The sequence below is a fragment of the Nicotiana sylvestris genome, chromosome 2 (genome assembly GCF_000393655.2).
Source record: "Nicotiana sylvestris chromosome 2, ASM39365v2, whole genome shotgun sequence".
Classification (NCBI taxonomy): Eukaryota; Viridiplantae; Streptophyta; class Magnoliopsida; order Solanales; family Solanaceae; genus Nicotiana; species Nicotiana sylvestris.
Genome location: NC_091058.1, coordinates 54,707,636 through 54,722,673, shown reverse-complemented (window position 1 = coordinate 54,722,673; position 15,038 = coordinate 54,707,636). Strand labels below are relative to the sequence as shown.

The window sequence follows — 15,038 nt, the reverse complement described above, 5'->3', positions numbered from 1 at the left end:
AGTTCTGTCAAGGGAATTCAAACATAATATATAAAGATAAAAAAACACATTTTACCTCATATATATATAATGTAATTTTTCGGCGAATGAACCCTTCCACCCCTGGCCATGGATAACATGGATATTTTCGCCGGTTAATTCTTTTTTTTTATTCACATGGGTGGATCGAATATTTTATTTATTTTTATATTATCCGTTTTAATCTCGTCATTATCTGCCCGCCCGTTTGCCATGCTTAAATAGTAAATACTACGTAGAATTTACTCCAATATTTTAATTACATAAACCTATTCATTCTAGAAAACGGATACTGAAAATTTGAATATAAATGTTCCCCGGTTACAATATAGTCACCTGCGTGCAGACAACGGTTGCGCATTTCAGGAAGAAAACAATAGAGTAATGTAATGTTATTGTCCCGTGTTTTTCTCACTCTCACCTTTCCTATTGGCTTCACCAAATATCTCTCTTTCCTCGTAATCAGCTTCAGTTACATTCACTCACTCTCTCTCCCACTTTTTTTCCCACGCTTCTAAAACTCCCATATGGATTCTCTACTTTACTAGTCTCTACTATACTGCTTTTCTTTTCTTTTCTTGCTCCAAAACCCTAAAGAAAAAGGAGCGGAAATGCTCTAGGTGTTTGTTGAACTACCTTTTTCACCAGATCTAGACTCTATCTAGGTACGTACCAAAACGCAACTACTTTCTTGTTTTTTTTCCCTTTCTTGATCTTGACTGTGGTGGTGTTCCAATGTAGGAAAAGACTTCCTGATTTTTAGCTCTAAAGAAGCTGCTTTCTTGGTTTTCTTGTTCACTGTAAAAGGTGCTATAGTTTTGGCTAAATTAAGTTGCGTTCTTGCTTTCCTCTTTTGGAATGTGATGTTACTAGGGTTGTTTGGAATTTTTAGCTACAAGGAAGCTGCTATTTTGCTACGTTGTTCATTTTGCGTGGTGGGGTTTTACTGGAATTCGGAAAAGAAGTGCTTGAATTTTAGCCAGAAAAGGTGCATTCTTGCCTTTTCTTTGTTTATATTTGGAGTGGTGATTATAGTAGGGTTCTGAGGGAATGTGACAAAAGTGCCTGAATTTCAGCTAAAGAAGTTGCACTTTTGTGTTAGATCTGAGACTGACTTTTTGGTATAATTTTCAATGTGTTTACATTGAATGTCTGTGATGCACTCTGTAGTTCTCTTCTGTGTCAGTACTTTTTTTCTCCTACAAAGAAGATGTTTTGTGCTAATTTAGCTGCTCTGTTTGTTTGTTTGGACAGGTGATTGTTCTTGAAAAACTTGTTGCGAATGGGCGACCCAGTTTTAGTATCCACTGAAGACTCAGTGGAAGAGAGCCAAAGTCTGGAGATAATAGAGAAGCCACAGGATTTTGTCGAACAGCCACAAAGTTCAGAGTTACTGAAGCAATCATCAGCAGGGAGTGTGAAAACATCATCTAGGAAAGTGAGACCGAGTTTAACAACTCAAAACGGGGCAACGAATGTTGGGACAGTGAAGAGGAAAACTGGAATAACAGATGGTACTGATTCTAGTTCCAAATCTGTTAAATCAACTCTGACGAAATCAACCGTTAGTAGCACTTCACGAATTTCAGGAACACCTCCAGGCCCAAGAAGAAATAGCACTGGTGGTTTGCCTGAAAAACAGCCAACAACAGTAACTAAACGACCTAGTGGTACTAGTGTTGGTTCAGGTACAGCTAAAAAGAGTAGCTCTTTGGCCGCAGATCCTATGAGGCGATCTCTTCCTGAAATTCGAAAGAGCACATTGCCTTCCAGCAATGCTAGAACTACAACTCGATCAAGTACATCAGAGACTAGAAGATCAGTTCCCGTTTCGCCCCTTACTAAGACTCCAAGAGCATCGGTTAGTTCGGATGCAAGCAACCAAGAATCTGTTAAGAAAACCTCAGCTAAATTATCATCACCATCACTTTCCTCTGCAAGGAGGAGTGCCTCTTCGTCGTTGGACAGCACTGCTAGTAGTGTCTCAACTAGGAAATTCACTACGAAATTGTCTTCTTCAGCTGCACGGTCACCTTCTGTTTCTACTGGCTCCAAGGCTGGTTCATTGTCAACATCTCTGGACAGAAGTGCTAGTTCATCCAGTAGGAAGAAAGGGGGGACTCTTGAAAGTCGTGATTCACGCCTTATTATGCTTCCTAAAGTGGAGACCAAAGCTGGCGATGATGTGGTAATAACTTGCCCCTCTATCCTTCTTTTTGCAAATATTAATTCTAGTTAACGCTAAATGAAAGATGAATGAAAACTTTTATTTCATTAGGCCTCTTCCTAAGGTGGATAAAATTACCTTTTCATATCAGCTGCTCCACTAGTACCCTTTTTTCTTCTAAGGGTGCTCTTTAAGAATAATGCTCATAGGTTCAAGAAATTAATTAAGGGTTATGACATGGACAAAGCAATATAATTTAAAAGGCTTAAAATGGGAGCTACTCGGTTCTCAAACATCAAACTGTTGGTTTTAGTGCTGATGGTGAGACATATGTCGTATTCCTGTTTTTAGATCCTTGTGCAGCGGCTTTCCATACCTTTACCTAATCCTCACATTGCATGCTATATCTAAAGAATACCATAAAACCCTGTTAATAGACAGAATCCGTGTCTATATTATAGATGTCACATTTGAAGTTGGGTAGTGATGTAGAATCACTGTTACAACTTATAGAAGCATTTGTATAGACAGTCAGGGAATTTCTATTTTTTTTGTTGTTGTCTTCTCTGGATGTAAAGACATCACTCTCTTTGTGCTGATTTTTTGACATCTCTAATACTTACCTCTTAAAAAAGAAAGAATTCCATAAAATCCATTTAGTTTTCCCTTTTTTAATGTTAAACCTCCATATAATTTTAGCTATCGCAGATACTTTGTCTTACAAATTTCCACTTTTCTATAGTGATTGATTCTTCTACCTATCAGAAAAAAAAACATGATTTTTCAGGCTAATTATGCTTTTGAATTATACCTTTTAACTTAAAATCTTTTGAAGTACACACTAATTTCAACTGTTTCTTTAATGGAGTTATACATTAAATTTCTTTTGCTTTGAACTATACCACTTTACCTAAAATCTTCTAAAACATACATTAGATTCATCTGATACCATCTTTTTAGAGGACAGAAGTTTTTCTTTGATTGTATTCTGTGGACTATTATGATTGTGGGGCTCTGTTCTTATGACAAGCAGTGCGTGATCAGCTCCGTTAATCATCTCTAAATATGGATTGTATTTTAAGTTAGGTTTTCTAATTGTAGTTAGATGGTCTCACTGTCTCAAATGGATGTATTTCATCTTGTGGATGGAAAAATGCTGCTTAGGTTATCTATTTGCTGTATTTCCCTTCCTATCAAAATACCTCCCAATACAAAGTCAAAAATACTGTCACAGTATAGGATAAGTAAACATTATATTCATGCAAGAATATAGACTGTATTGGAAAACAATATATTGGTAAGAGCATTTAGTACGTGCAAAGAGTGATAGTTTGGGTCTTTGGTTGGTAAATTATTTTTGTGTCTTTAAGGTTTTAGGTTGGTAAGTCTTCTTAATAATACAAGAGCATATTTTGCAGATTTATTAACTTCAAAGTTCAATGCTAAGTTTTTACAGCTGTTTTGTTCTGTGTGATTTCCTTAAAGGTTCTCCAGTTTGTTTATGAAATATCTTTTCTCCATTTTGCTTCAGTTGAAACTCTTTTAGTAAGGTCATATGATGTATTCCCTCTGTTCATTAGGAAAAAAAGGGTTCTTTAGTAATGTTACTAACTATTGAAGCTTCTTCATTTTTCTTCAAGCGCTTGGATCTGAGGGGCCATAGAATACGCAGTCTCAACAGTGGTGGGCTGAACTTGTTGCCAAGTTTAGAGGTAACTAACAATGATTCCATCTTATTTTACTTTTCAGAGGTTTCCCTGTTTACAACATGTTTCTTTGCTGATGAGAGAGGAGTGAACAACCATAAAGGACTCTGTTGGACATGTTACCGTTTAGTTCAGCAGATAACATTCTCTGAAAGCATTCTTTACATTCGTCTTGCCAATGCCCTGTAAAGAAGTTGCCGCTGAAAGTCTGATTCATATTTGCCACATGTAACCAGATTTAACTACAAATCCCATCTGGGCTCCAATAATGCTATTTCATACAGTATTTTGTGTGTATAAAAATGCCATGCTGCCTCGAATCCATTTTATTTGAAAATTTAGTTTGTTAAGTTGAGTTTTAAAGTACGGATTTCGACTTAGCATGATATTTACACTTCTGAAAACATACATAGTTTTCAAGTAGGAGATCACAGGCACGGACAGAAAGCTCTCTGTAAAAACATGGTGACCTAGAGAGACTAAAGCTTTACTCATTAATGTTCTACTCATTGTATGGTTTTTTGTTCCTTTTCCCAATTTGAACATATTCCTATGAACGTGCACTCTTGCTCTTCGGGGGAAGGTGCAATCTTTATAGGTTTCTTTATATACAAGCCTGGAGCTGTTCTTTTATGTTTAATTGTAACTCTAGTATGGTAATTAAAGAAGTTTGAAGTGGTTGGTGTGTATCTTTTCTGATATAGGAAGCCGCAGTTATTATTTCCAGTACTCCGAACAAAGGCATTGTTTTACCAATTTATTTCATTTTGCAGTTTGTTTACCTCAGGGACAATCTGTTATCAGTATTGGATGGTATTGAAATACTGACTAGGGTGAAGGTCAGTTTTCTTTGTATGTTTATGACAGTTAAAAATTATATTTCTTCAAATTTTGCGCTTTGACACTCCTGTGGAAGGGGTAAGGTCTGCGTACACTCTACCCTCCCCAAACCCCACTTGTGGGACTACACTGGGTTTGTTGTTGTTGTTGCTGTACACCCCTATGGAAGATGATGTAATTCTCTTGTTATTTTCACTCATAGAAATCTGATATATTAATATTTTACTCTTAAGGTTCTCGATTTGAGCTTCAATGATTTCAAAGGTCCTGGATTTGAGCCACTTGAGAATTGCAAAGCTCTTCAGGTTAGCCCTTCTCTTAATGTCTTCTCTATTTCAAAGACTTACATGACTGATGACGGTTACTCTTTCAGTGGAAAGGCTCTGAAATAATTTGTCATTCTTGTTCAAATTTTGACATTTTAGCAACTCTATCTTGCTGGGAATCAAATTACATCACTCATAAGTCTTCCAGAGCTTCCCAATTTAGAAGTAAGTCTTTGAACATCTGCACCACTGCTTGTTCATAGTCACAGCAGTCTTCACTAAGCATATTCAATGCCTACTCTATCTTATGTTGTTTTCTTAACTATCAAAGACAGACTTAAACAGTAGCTTATTATTTTTTTCTTTGGCTGTTAAATTTCAGTTCCTATCTGTTGCTCAGAATAAGTTAAAATCTCTTTCAATGGCCAGTCAGCCTCGGTTACAGGTTGATCTCTGATTTTCATCTTTTGTTACTTCTTGCTGCTTGTATGGTTAGAACCTGCATCACATATTTATTTTGCAGGTCTTAGCTGCCAGCAAGAATAAAATATCTACATTGAAAGGATTCCCGTATTTACCTGCTCTTGAGGTTAGTAATGAACATCTAATCAACTTCTGATTACCGTTAGATGTCTTATGTGCTTATAAATGATGAATATCATGTTGCTTTTTGGGAAAAGGAGTGATAGTTATTGTTGTTTGTTGCGGTAGATAAAAGATAGAATGAGAGTGCCAACTAGGGTGAACTATTGACATATGAATTAGTGTATCCCTCTCCATTCTTAATTAATTTACTTTAGTGGTCTGAGTCTCTCAGATGCTTCAAAATATTTCTGAAACCAAGCTATGCAGTGTTGATGGGCACTGGATGCAATGACAGTACAAGTACACATAATGTTTGCTTAATTCATTCGTGTTAGACTGGTCAGATGACAAAATAAAGAGAGATCCTGATAGCTATAGTACGCACCATTTCTAGGTGTTCTCATTGGAAGTACTTATCAAAAAGGTGTTCTCATTAGAAGTGTTAAACTAAGCTGACAGTAACATTAACCTGAAAAGAGCTTACAGTAACATTACTTTTTTTTTTACATGGAATAGACGAATAGGAAATTTTCTCTTGTCATTTTCTTATTAAAAAACACTTCTTCTGGATCTTGACTTGATTCAGTAAATATCTGATAACTCTTAAAATGATAGAGGACACTGAAATCTGTCTCTGTTTGAGGGCACATTTGAATTAGAAGATGTTCTATATTATGTGCATGTACTTTTCCATAATTAGCTTTTTTGCTGAATGCCGTGCAATTTACTATGCTTAAGGATGTTTTTTGAGTTGCCTGAGTTATTCTTTCTTTCCATGGTGAGCTGCAGCATTTACGTGTGGAGGAGAATCCTATCCTTAAGATGCGTCACCTAGAGGCAGCTTCCATTTTGCTTGTGGGCCCTACATTAAAAAAGTTCAACGATAGAGGTACAGTACTTTGGTTAATTCTTGCTTTTCTTATGTTAGTTTGCATCCTTTGAGTTTTGTTGACGATGATTTCTCATTTCATAGTATTGCTTGTTGTTTCCTTCTAAAGGAATTATGTAGGGATTTAGTTACTATTTTACAATCTGATTTTGCAAATTCCTCTGATGTAACTTGTAAGTTTCTGATGCAAAATTTGCTTTTAGATCTCTCGCGTGAGGAGGTAGCACTAGCTAAACGTTATCCCTCTCACACTCCCGTGTGCATCAGAGGCGGTTGGGAATTTTGTCGTCCAGAACAAGCTGTCGGTGAGTTCCCAAGGATCTGCTATCATTAAATTGGCTGATTCAGTGATAATCTCTCTTTGCATTTTTTTTTCATGCACAAGAAGCTCCTTACATCCTTAAGTGGCGTTGGTTGAATGGATACCAGATGTGTAAGATTTGGTTGTTGAACTGGGAGATATGATGTATCCTGTGTACCAACGTAGCCTTGGTATCCATGCTTGAGTTAAACTTTGACTAGTCTATTGAGATTGGATTAGCATCCGTTGCCGTTAGGAGCTAGTCTTCCTGTGGGGTCCAATGACTTATTCATGCGACGACACACATAGATGTTTAATTAAGTGGCAGAATGGAATTGCTTTCTGTTTTCTACTACAGATTTTGTTTACATCATTTTATCAAAATTCTTCTGGTAAGAGGCAAGACAAAGGTTTAGAACAGTCTCAAGATCTATAAACAAAAGTTAGAGGCTATAGGAGAGAGAATCCAACTTCTCTCTTTAACAATAACTCAGAGCGATCTCTGGCGACATTGGAATATTTTACCGTAATGCTGTAAGAAATTCCAACATATGCCAGGGAATTTAGCTGTAAGAGCTTTTTAATCGTTGAATTAGCTGTAGGACATAGTGCTATGCTGTAAAAGGATTCACATGACTGTCTCGGGCCTCCATCGAGCTGGTTGGGCTATTTAGATTGTTTATGCTCCTATTATTTGGGGCATTCCCACAATTATATATCCGCTCTTTGATGTTTGCTGTGCTCCCTACTCTGTGCCAGAATGGTATTTCCTACCAATCTACATTCTCCAGAAAAAAGTTGCTTTTTTGTGTTTACTTGTTTTATGACTTTTATCTATGTAGATAGCTTCTTGGAGCTTGAAGCAAATATATGTTGGTGCTTCTGCACTTAGCTTGATGGATATTAGTTCAGTGACACAATTACAGTATTTGATTTTTGAAAAGCAGGCGAATGTGCAGTAATAAGACAAACAAAATTAGAGCTAGAGGGGTTATCTCACATGCTCCGTTCTAGATAATTTTTTTCATAAAACATAATAGAAAAGCACTTGAAGGAATTTGATGACACATAGCAAACACAATATTAATTTTGCGTATACTCTTGGAGCATAACGCCAATCACTTGTCGCATAAATGAATGGATGGGATTCCTGACATGTAATTTTTTAGTTAGTGCTCATGCCATCTACTTCTTGTATACCGGGGATTTTCCACTTATTGTTTATCTGTAAAATTTAAATACAAATAAAAAAGCGAAGCGTTATTGATGTTTGTTGGTTTCAAACATACTTTCTTAGTTGCATTTCATCTGTTTACAATTGAGAGTGCGTTATACCTTATTTGGTTATCATCTTATTATTTCTTATTATGGAGCTTAAAGTGATGTCTGCTCTCAGATATAACAATTTTGCACGCCAGCTGATTTTCTTTCCTTTAGTTTTAATTTTTCATCTCTCTATTACTTCTCTCTTCCACAGATTCAACTTTTCGCTTTCTGCTTGAGCAATGGAAGGAACAACTTCCTCAAGGATACTTGCTCAAAGAAGCCTTTATAGACCAGCCATTTGAGGAAGATGCTTGCTACTGCCACTTCAATTTTGTTAAGGATGAAGCTGAGAATACTGATTCAGACATAAACTTGAAATACCAATGGTTTATAGGAGAGAGAACTCCATCAAACTTTATAGAAATACATGGTGCAACGAGGGAGGTAATACTTTTCAGCTGCTCCATTTGACGTTCTGTGTTGCTATATCCATGAGACATCATCATATAATTACAGCTTCTTATGATCAGTCCTATTGGCCAAAGCATGAAGACATTGGTAGAATCTTGAAAGTGGAGTGTACCCCGAAGCTGGGAGAGATGGAATATCCCACTATTTTTGCAATATCTTCTCCAGTTTCGCCTGGTATGTTATTTTTTTGTCTATTGGAAATAACAGTATAATGATGAAGTGACTTATCAGAAAAAGGTTAATGTTGAAATGACTTGCTTTCCCTCTTCTCTGAGATATTTGAAATTTACTCCTCGAAAGATTGAAAACTAGTTTGTGTTTGAGACTCTAATTATTTGGGAAATCAAAAAAGTGTTTTATCTTTGGGTAGAACATTTTCTTTTTTATATTCTAAACTAGTGATTTTATAATACTGTTATGTAGTTCCGCAGATAAATATATAGAAGTGTAATCTAATTAAAAAAAAGAAATTGATGTCGATATCAAATTCACATAGAAAATTAGATAATTTAACTCTTCCTCAGATCTGAGCTCTGTTATTCTTTTTGAGACATGGGAATAATCGAAATGCAAATATATGTTCGAGGAATTTTATTTCAATTTCTAAATTTATTCGCTTGCTAATTTCTGCAATGTCCAATCTCACCTTGGAAGATTGTTTAGTGCTTGGGCAGTGTTAACGAGAATCAAACATGGATTATTGTGAATCCTACTAGACCTATTATTGTGAATCCTGCTGGACATTATGCTTTTTATCTACTCTGTTGCAACTAACACAACTAGGGGCTGCTAAGGTGCTATATTTACATGTGTCTCTGTAGTAGACCTCAGAACGAGAAAAAAGAGAGGAAGAAAACAAGAGAAACATCCCATTTGACAGATTTTAAAACATTTGTTAACTTCTAGTACTTGTCAAAAGAAAATGTGCTTATTCATATCTTAAGAACCAAGACGAGTCTCATCCTTGTAAGACGAACAAGGTTTTTTTATAACTATAAATATGGTTGCCAACACAACCTTGGTGCTGATGAGTACCCATGTTACCTTTCTAAAAAATAAAAGAACCTAGTCAAGTCCTTTAATGCAAAGGGATAAAGTTCTGAGTTTTTTTTTTTTTTTTGATAAGTATAACTAAAAATTCATTAGGAAAAAAGCTGAAATTCCAAATTAACTAGAGAAGGTATACCCAGTTTTGTGCTGATGTACTAACAGCTTGTTTGGATGGTTGTTACGTATCGTTTCATAATATATCGTATCGTACTGTATTATATTGTACTGTATCGTTTGATAAATACAATGTCTGGATAGATTGTGTCGTTTGCCATCGTTTTATGATATCACGCACCAGCAATATGAAGAATAAACTTGCAATATTATAAAGAAAAATTATGATACAGGGTAAAATTATTATATAAAAAAGTAGGGGGAATGATAAAATAAAATTATTTAATAGTAATGAAGGGTGAGATTGAGAGAAAAAGACAAGGTAACGACGCGACCACACCAAATCGGTCACTTACATGACGACGGATTTAACGATACGATATAATAAAATTTAAGTAACAATCAAAACAAACATCGTATTTAAAGTAACAATACGATACAATACAATGGGTAACAACCATCCAAACAAGCTGTAAGAGAGGCATTATTATTTGTTGTCTCTATCAACTTCAATGGCTGGTGTTTCTGCTGAAGTCTTTTTATTTGCGTGTCTTATTGTTAGTTAACTGTCTCTTGCTTTTCTATGGGCTATCAGTTATATCATCTTTCATTTTTTTTCATTTTCTTTTGGTAAAGGAACTGGCCACCCGAAAGTATTGAAGATTGAAGTGTGTGGGGATCTATTAGAAGGAAACATAATTCGAGGCCATGCAGAAATTGCATGGTGCGGTGGAACCCCAGGAAAAAGCATTTCTAGGTGAGATGATTATCTTAAATTGCAGCTATAACACTCGTCAGATTTTATAGATTGTAATTTTGCACAAAACTTGTCCCCCATTAGTATGAAGAAGTAACTTTCTGGCTTAACCTTTTTCAGTTGGTTAAGGAAAAGATGGAACAGCAGCCCAGTGGTCATTGTTGGTGCTGAAGAAGAAGAATATCAGTTGACCCTTGATGATGTTGATTCGTGTTTGGTGTTTATGTATACCCCTATGACAGAGGAAGGTGCCAAAGGAGAACCTCAATATGCTATAACAGATTATGTGAAAGCAGGTATGGAGTTGGATTCATTTGTTATCGGGTCGTTAGACCTCAAGAAGGTTGCAATATGACTGCCAATGATTTAATATGGAAGAAGATGCCCATTCCTAAAAATGCAGAATTTGCTTTGCTTTTATGTCATTTATATTTGAGCTTCTCAATTACATTCTATATAGGGGTTTATGCATGTCAAGATGGTAGCTTGATGGGCGAACTAACCTCCTCTTAATATGGAGATATTCATAATAGCGCAGCTTCTTAGTTACAAAAAAAAGAGGCAGCGGCTTTAGGGATTGACATCACCTATTTTCTTGAGCTCACTTTGGTCAATCATTCAAAGCAGTCTTTCTTTATTATACCTTCTTCAATTTTTTTCTGAAATAGTTTCATTGATAACTGCCTGATGGTAGGATGGTCACTAAGTTAGAATTTTCTGCTGACAGCTCCCCCATCAGTGAGTGATGTACAAATTTCTGGAGATGTTGTCGAAGGCAATACCATAAGAGGAGTTGGGAAATATTTTGGAGGAAGAGAAGGACCCAGCAAGTTCGAGTGGTTGCGTGAAGATAGTGATAAAGGGTAAGCTTTCTTGTTCTCTTCTCAGATCGCCGAGCGTATCAATTGGTTAAAAATCAATTTTAGCAGTTTTTAGTTCTTCAGGAATATTTACTATTATTTGGAATATTTTGGATTGTTAATGCCTTGTGTATTGAAATAGGTGCAAACAACTATCTTGCTTTCTTTCTTGTGGGGTATGAACACCCTAAGATGATTGATTTTATATAAGTCACACATGCTTGTGCAAGGATTTCCAATTTTTAATGGGTTTCACACATTGGGTTTATAAGGGTTTCGAAAGAGTTAGAAGGTTTTGGACACCCATTATCTTAAGGTTTTGGGTTGGATGTTCAGATTCTTTCACATGGATGTTCAAGTTTTTGTTGTTGTTGTTATTGTTGTGGTGGTGGTGGTGGTGGTGGTGTCAAGCCAAACTTTATTTATCCTATTCCCCCAAGTAAGTTCTCATTAGGTAAACCACAACCAGGTTTCACGTGCAAGGTGGTTGGGTTATATGTCCAACATACGTTTTATAGGAGCTTCCGAAGGGGTTTATAGAGGTCTTGTGCTACTCCAACCATTTCCTTATGGTTTTGAGTCAGATACTCAAAATATTTCAAAATATTATCACTCCCTCCGTTTAAATTTATATGAGGTAGTTTGACTCGGCACATAGTTTAAGAAAATAAGAAGACTTTTGAAACTTGTGGTCTTAAAAGCTTAAGGGATAAAATCTTTGTGGGGCCATGGCATTTGTTTGGATATAAAAGCTTCTCATTAAGGGTAAAATGGGTAAAATGAAAAGTTTAAAGTTGCATGGACCAATCTTTTAATTTGCTCTAGCTTACTGAATTGTGACTACATAATGAAGTGATTGCAACTTCTTAAGTTACTCACCTTGAAAAAGCAATTGCAACAATTCATTCTTTTAAAGTCAAGTAGGCATTACCCTAAGGTTGTTTGTATAGTTTCGGATGCGGCTACAATGAACAGTTCACTAATTTTGAGTCAGCCTATCAAAACTTTCTTATTTGTTTTTTGATGTAATATACTTTTTGTATTATGGACTATTTTTGTCAGAATCCCACATAATTAAGTGTGTGTACTACAGTCTCCATATTTCCTCTTGGAGATGTTACCAACTGAGCTAGCGTTTGGGTAAGTTCGGCTTATTGTCCATTTTCTTATCATGATGTCAAAGCAAGTGGAGGTTCAAGGTTCAAGTCTCGCTGCCACCCTTGATTTATTTTTTCTTGTGTTTGATCCATGAACAAGAATCAAGCCTGTACGTGAGGGAGTGTGTTGAAGACATCAATTAGGAAATAAAAGTATGTTCTATCTAGTAATTTTAGCTTTTAGATGAGGTAATCATACACTTTCAAAACTATTGCTATTCCATGTAGGTTGATGTACGCTTCTTTACCTGGTTGATCTTGTTTGATAAGTCTTTTTTATAATCATTTCTTTGGCTTGGGGAGTGGATACAGGGAATTCGTGCTGGTATCATCTGGTACAAATGAATATACTTTGACAAAAGAGGATGTTGGCTGGTGCTTGGCTTTTGTTTATATACCCGTGAATTTTGAAGGTCAGATTTTTTGTAATTTAATTCCATCTGTTTTACAGTCCATGACCGTTGTAACATGACTGTGCTTTGCAGGACAGCAAGGGAAATCTCTATCGATTGTTTCACAGAAAGTTAAGCAAGGTTTGCTATTCTAATCTTTCATAAGTTAGCATCCTGATAATGTTTCATGAAGTCAATCTTTCGTTAGGGAAGGACTTCACATTGAGATAGGATACTTTGGCGTATTGGTCAATCTTGGATGGATGTTTAGTTATATTGATCATATTTTCTTATAAGGTAAATAATTTTATTAATAATGGAAAAATCTCCTGTATACAAGAAGTGTACCAAAATTAAGAGAATATACAACATAATATGGATAAATTTTATATTATACCTCTGACAACTGACATAAGCTGTGTAAGATGCTCTTATTTTTTTGACAAGTTGCCCGTTGTGGGTCCACCTCACACGAAAACTGACTCTCTTTCTACTCTCCACGTCCGCTGGCCCGTGCTCCCTCCATTCTTCTTGTTCAGGTCTTTCCAGCTCCCATCACCTCCCAACAGCACTGCATGCTGCATAGGTTTGCTGAAGCCAAATTATACAAGCCTACTTAATAGACCAAATTTCACATGTTATGGCCTGCATCTTTATGTAACTTCTTCAAAATTTGATATGATTTTAGCTATAAGTTATCAGTATTCTACAGAGTGAAACAATGTAGGTTTGTGGGTCTTACTGTTTTTTTTATTATCTAAATCTCCGTTCCAGCTCCTCCTAAAGTGACAAATGTAAAGATAATTGGTGAACTAAAGGAGGGCAGTAAAATAACGGTAACTGGTATTGTTACCGGAGGAACCGAAGGAGCCAGCAGAGTTCAGTGGTTTAAAACAAGTTCATCAACATTCGAGGGTGAGAGCTGTCTCGATGCATTAAGTACATCCAAAATTGCGAAGGTACTAGATGTTTAAGTTAAGCTTTTGAATTTCAGCTCCTACATGTGATGCATGAATCAATAACCATTACTTAATCATCAAAAATGATGCGTCAAATCAGTCAATGTCTGTTTCTATAGGCATTCCGCATACCTTTAGGAGCTGTTGGCTACTATATTGTTGCAAAATTTACTCCAATGACTCCAGATGGTGAAGCTGGTGAACCAGTCTATGTTATTTCCGAAAGAGCTGCAGAGAGTAAGTATAATGCATTAAAATTTCATCTGATACTTTTGCGCATTTGTTCTTAACTTCGAATAATCAAACAACATGGATGTTTTCTTGCAGCTCTTCCACCCAGCCTTAACTTTTTATCTCTGACTGGTGATTATGTCGAAGGTGGAATAATGACCGCATCTTATGGTTATATTGGGGGTCATGAGGGAAAAAGTATTTACAATTGGTATCTTCACGAGGTAGAGCGCTGATTTCTTGCCTCAGCTTGACTGTAGGCTGTATTCTCTACATTCTTTTTCAGAGTCCTAGCCAGACTGCAGACAGAAAAAGAACAAATCATGTTTATACTACTCTGTCGGACTGGTATGTTATTAGGCACCAAAAAATGGATGGTGCTGAACAGAGAATAAGTGAGAATATTCTCTGAAGGAGAGTATCCTGTACTCAGTTCAAATGAACTTCGACTATAGAAACTTCAGGACTTCATCAAATTCAAGTAACAAATGAGAAAGTAAATTGGATGATTGTTTATTATGAGAGTTAGCGATTTACTTTGTCTAAACATACTACAATTCTCAACTTCCATAAGGAAACAGAGCGAAAGGGAAAAAAAACAAAGAAACAATGAAACATTAACACTGACTTACCATGTGAGGGATGCAGAATGCTGAGATATAAAGTAAAAACAAAATGGATTCTAGTGTTCCTCCATATAAACTGAGATTAAAGTCTATTTGAGTCGTATTATAGGAAACCATATCATAATTTATGTTGCTGTAATGAATATATACCTCTTAATGTTTAAACGAAGTGACTGTTATGAAGAAAAGACCATTTTTGTTCTCTATCTTTTTGAAGAACTCTTATACTTAATTTCCTTGCGTGGGTTATCATCAAGTCTTAATTACTGAGGTCGTATGTGTGTCATGGACTAGTTCGTTGATTTTATTCAAATTAGAAGTTAGAGCAAAGAGATTGTCTTTGTGAATATCATGATCTCATCCATGCTTATCATAGTTTCTCT

The 15,038-nt window shown here is 36.0% G+C and overlaps 1 protein-coding gene across 3 annotated transcripts in view; it reads left to right on the top strand.

Moving 5' to 3' along the window:
• The first annotated feature begins 374 nt into the window (after nt 1-374).
• LOC104227465 (187-kDa microtubule-associated protein AIR9) overlaps nt 375-15,038 on the top strand; it is a 28,617-nt gene continuing 13,953 nt past the window's right edge. Inside the window, exons 1-21 of one of the 3 annotated variants that reach the window (XM_009779707.2) lie at nt 376-683; nt 892-1,006; nt 1,273-2,206; nt 3,826-3,897; nt 4,665-4,730; nt 4,965-5,036; nt 5,157-5,222; nt 5,380-5,442; nt 5,521-5,586; nt 6,372-6,471; nt 6,675-6,776; nt 8,250-8,482; nt 8,569-8,683; nt 10,310-10,430; nt 10,551-10,726; nt 11,158-11,293; nt 12,760-12,860; nt 12,933-12,980; nt 13,614-13,798; nt 13,918-14,035; nt 14,126-14,253. In XM_009779707.2, coding sequence (XP_009778009.1) covers nt 1,301-2,206; nt 3,826-3,897; nt 4,665-4,730; nt 4,965-5,036; nt 5,157-5,222; nt 5,380-5,442; nt 5,521-5,586; nt 6,372-6,471; nt 6,675-6,776; nt 8,250-8,482; nt 8,569-8,683; nt 10,310-10,430; nt 10,551-10,726; nt 11,158-11,293; nt 12,760-12,860; nt 12,933-12,980; nt 13,614-13,798; nt 13,918-14,035; nt 14,126-14,253 — 2,874 coding nt within the window. In that variant the 5' untranslated portion in view covers nt 376-683; nt 892-1,006; nt 1,273-1,300. Of the gene's footprint in view, nt 684-891; nt 1,007-1,272; nt 2,207-3,825; nt 3,898-4,664; nt 4,731-4,964; nt 5,037-5,156; nt 5,223-5,379; nt 5,443-5,520; nt 5,587-6,371; nt 6,472-6,674; nt 6,777-8,249; nt 8,483-8,568; nt 8,684-10,309; nt 10,431-10,550; nt 10,727-11,157; nt 11,294-12,759; nt 12,861-12,932; nt 12,981-13,613; nt 13,799-13,917; nt 14,036-14,125; nt 14,254-15,038 lie in introns of all 3 variants that reach the window. The other 2 variants (XM_009779708.2, XM_009779706.2) reach the window with 2 other exon arrangements.